The 3,358-nt window shown below is 33.0% G+C and overlaps 1 protein-coding gene across 1 annotated transcript in view; it reads right to left on the bottom strand.

The window, feature by feature from the left end:
* LOC109129931 overlaps positions 1–2,501 on the bottom strand; it is an 8,739-nt gene extending 6,238 nt beyond the window's left edge. Inside the window, exons 1-3 of the mRNA XM_019238977.1 lie at positions 2,490–2,501; positions 2,402–2,408; positions 1,942–1,992 (exon numbers count right to left, since the gene is read on the bottom strand). Coding sequence (XP_019094522.1) covers positions 1,942–1,992; positions 2,402–2,408; positions 2,490–2,501 — 70 coding nt within the window. The remainder of the gene's footprint in view (positions 1–1,941; positions 1,993–2,401; positions 2,409–2,489) is intronic.

The following is a 3,358-nucleotide window of genomic DNA, read 5'->3' as shown; positions in this document are numbered from 1 at the left end:
TCAACGTTATGGATAATTCTGGTGAGTTGAAGTTGATGCTCTTTGATAGCATGGCCACAGAGATTGTAGGCTGCTCAGCAAACTCACTCATTGATGGTCCATTTTATGAGGTATTTGATATGATTAATATACAGCAATAATTTAATAAGCGAGTTTTACAAAGTAAACTATCTAAAATACTACTTTTCAATAATTATAGATGGAGGTTGTTGTGATTCCAAAGTCGAATCCATGCTCAGTTCACCCTTTTCATCTCATTTTTATTCCTAAAACAACAATGGATCCTGTTGGTCCAAAATCGACAAGTCAGTTCTTTGAGTTTACTTCAGCAACACATTGCGAATGCAACAGAAGCTGATAAGAAACGGGTTGTTGGTATGTTTCTGATTATTAGGTTTAATCCCTTCGATATATTTACTTATTACTGAAAAGTTTTATTCATGTTTTTATGTAGATGCATGTGGAGTTCTCATGGATGTAACTCCGATTGCAAAGATACATTATATGGACAAGAATAGTGGATGTGAATCTGAAGCAAATATGGTCATTTTCAAACTAAAAGATGACACGTAAGTTACTAAACCTTTTAAAGATTCTTCTATGTTTTGTATAATCCGTGATATCCTAACCAGACAAAGTATACATCTGTTCTTAAAACTCTGTTAGTGGGAGGATTATGAAATGTGTTGCAATAGGAAAAACGTGTGATGACTTTGTTAAGAACTGGTCTAGAAGGGTATCTGATATCAATTATGTTAATGGGTCAATCCTTTGCGTTCTACGTTTCTGGCGATACGCTTCATTCCAAGGTGAGTGTAACTTTTATGTATCTTACCAAAATTAAAGTGTATGTTACTTATAGATTTGTCCAAGTATTTACTATTAATCTTTTCTAAAATATTTCAATCCTAGCTCAAAATTGCTTAATGTCTGATTCTGCCTCTTCAAGATGCTTCTTNGTTTACTTCAGCAACACATTGCGAATGCAACAGAAGCTGATAAGAAACGGGTTGTTGGTATGTTTCTGATTATTAGGTTTAATCCCTTCGATATATTTACTTATTACTGAAAAGTTTTATTCATGTTTTTATGTAGATGCATGTGGAGTTCTCATGGATGTAACTCCGATTGCAAAGATACATTATATGGACAAGAATAGTGGATGTGAATCTGAAGCAAATATGGTCATTTTCAAACTAAAAGATGACACGTAAGTTACTAAACCTTTTAAAGATTCTTCTATGTTTTGTATAATCCGTGATATCCTAACCAGACAAAGTATACATCTGTTCTTAAAACTCTGTTAGTGGGAGGATTATGAAATGTGTTGCAATAGGAAAAACGTGTGATGACTTTGTTAAGAACTGGTCTAGAAGGGTATCTGATATCAATTATGTTAATGGGTCAATCCTTTGCGTTCTACGTTTCTGGCGATACGCTTCATTCCAAGGTGAGTGTAACTTTTATGTATCTTACCAAAATTAAAGTGTATGTTACTTATAGATTTGTCCAAGTATTTACTATTAATCTTTTCTAAAATATTTCAATCCTAGCTCAAAATTGCTTAATGTCTGATTCTGCCTCTTCAAGATGCTTCTTTGATAAAGAATTCCCAGAAATCGATAGGAATAATTACAGGTTTGATTGTGTAGTCATTTAATCATCATATATCGACAACATATAAATTTGGACTGCTAACCATCCTTTTTTTCTGATGACAGTGGACTTGAACACTCAGAAGAAGATGAAGTCTTTATGGAGGTTGTTGAGCAAAACTTTTAAATTAATTTGAAGTTTCCCTTTTAGAATCTATATTTATGTAATTGATGTTTAACGTTTGAAATTAAAAATTAGTATATTTTCCATTTGGACCGACAGATTTCAACTATTATTATGGAAATTTAATAGTTAGTCCTTTAAATTAGGAGTTTGTTTACATACCTTTTATGTTGGCGAAGATTACGGTCAGAATCCATGTAGAATTTATAGTACCTGCACCCAAGGAGGACCAAAATTGTTATCTCACACATATAAATGTAAAGTCAACTTAAAAATCTAAAAGATTTCCCACATTTAAACATTAGCAAAATTACCGGATAAAATACCGGTACCACAACCTTACAAAATCTCAAATTCATTTACAAGTAACTTTTTACAAGCAATGATACCAACTCTTCATTTGAGTTTTTTTTTTAAAAACCGACAAATTATTATAAACACATTTTGCTATACAAACTTATTAATGAAGAGCAAGAGAGGGTTGTTTGAACAATTAGTTGATCAAGAAAAACAACCGACTAAAAGAATATGTTCGTCTTCAGCTCAAACCGAGAAATCAAATCAACAAAATCTGGTGAATGTAAAAGGCGTTTTTGGGCGGATTTTCAGTGACATAACAAACTTGACGCCTATTATTATAGATGAATCCATTGATCCAACCAGAAGTAGTATTATTCCCAGATATGCAGGTAGTATCTTACCAAACTTACCTGTAAAGCCATTATTCTTTCACACAATTTACTTTGTCGTGTAATATTATGCCTGCAGAAGCTTTTCCACAATTAGATGAAAACAATGGTTTTACACATGTTCCAATACTAGAAAGTTTGAGTCAAGGAGTTACCATTGTAGATGAAGACATTTGCTTCCAACATACTCCTGCCACTACACAGCTTGCAAGAGGACTACCTAAAATGTATTCGGCAGGTTAGTCGTATTCTATTTTGAAAAAAAAATACAAATGTTTACATTGTTACAAGAAATAAAATTTACAACATACATTTGCAGGGTCGGTACCAGCTGTAATCAAACATTGTGAAAATCTCACACCCGTGAAAGTAAACCAATCTTACTCATCTCCTGGAAGTCATGAATTCATATCATCCATACGAAAGCAATCTCAGAAATGTAAAATCCAAAAAAAATGAGTACCCTATTTGTAGAAAACTCCCATTACTCCCATATCTATCCATTTCAAATATCATTACCTGTCCATTACTGATTAAATCTATTGTTCCAATATGTGCAGTTAGAAGGATCGACGAACAAGAAAACTCCCCCTGCCTACGGTGAATATAAGACAATCATATTCTAGACTAGGAACTAGCAATTTTGTCGAGAACTTGAGGAATGAATCTTTAAAAGGTAATCAAGGAGGAGTATTGACGGCTTCTTAAAAAACCCCACTACAAATAACCTTTCCACCAACGTTTGGTATTTCTATTGTGCACAGCTCATATTAACCCAAGACCAACAAAAGCAACTATAACTCAACAAACTGTGTCTCCTGAAAGTGCTATTTCACAAGGTATGTGTTTGTACTTAATTACAGTTCCTATGTTTATTTATAAGATATATA

The sequence above is a fragment of the Camelina sativa genome, chromosome 17 (genome assembly GCF_000633955.1).
Source record: "Camelina sativa cultivar DH55 chromosome 17, Cs, whole genome shotgun sequence".
NCBI classification, from domain to species: Eukaryota; Viridiplantae; Streptophyta; class Magnoliopsida; order Brassicales; family Brassicaceae; genus Camelina; species Camelina sativa.
The sequence above is the reverse complement of the archived record's forward strand: the minus strand, read 5'-3'. Positions and strand labels throughout refer to the sequence as shown.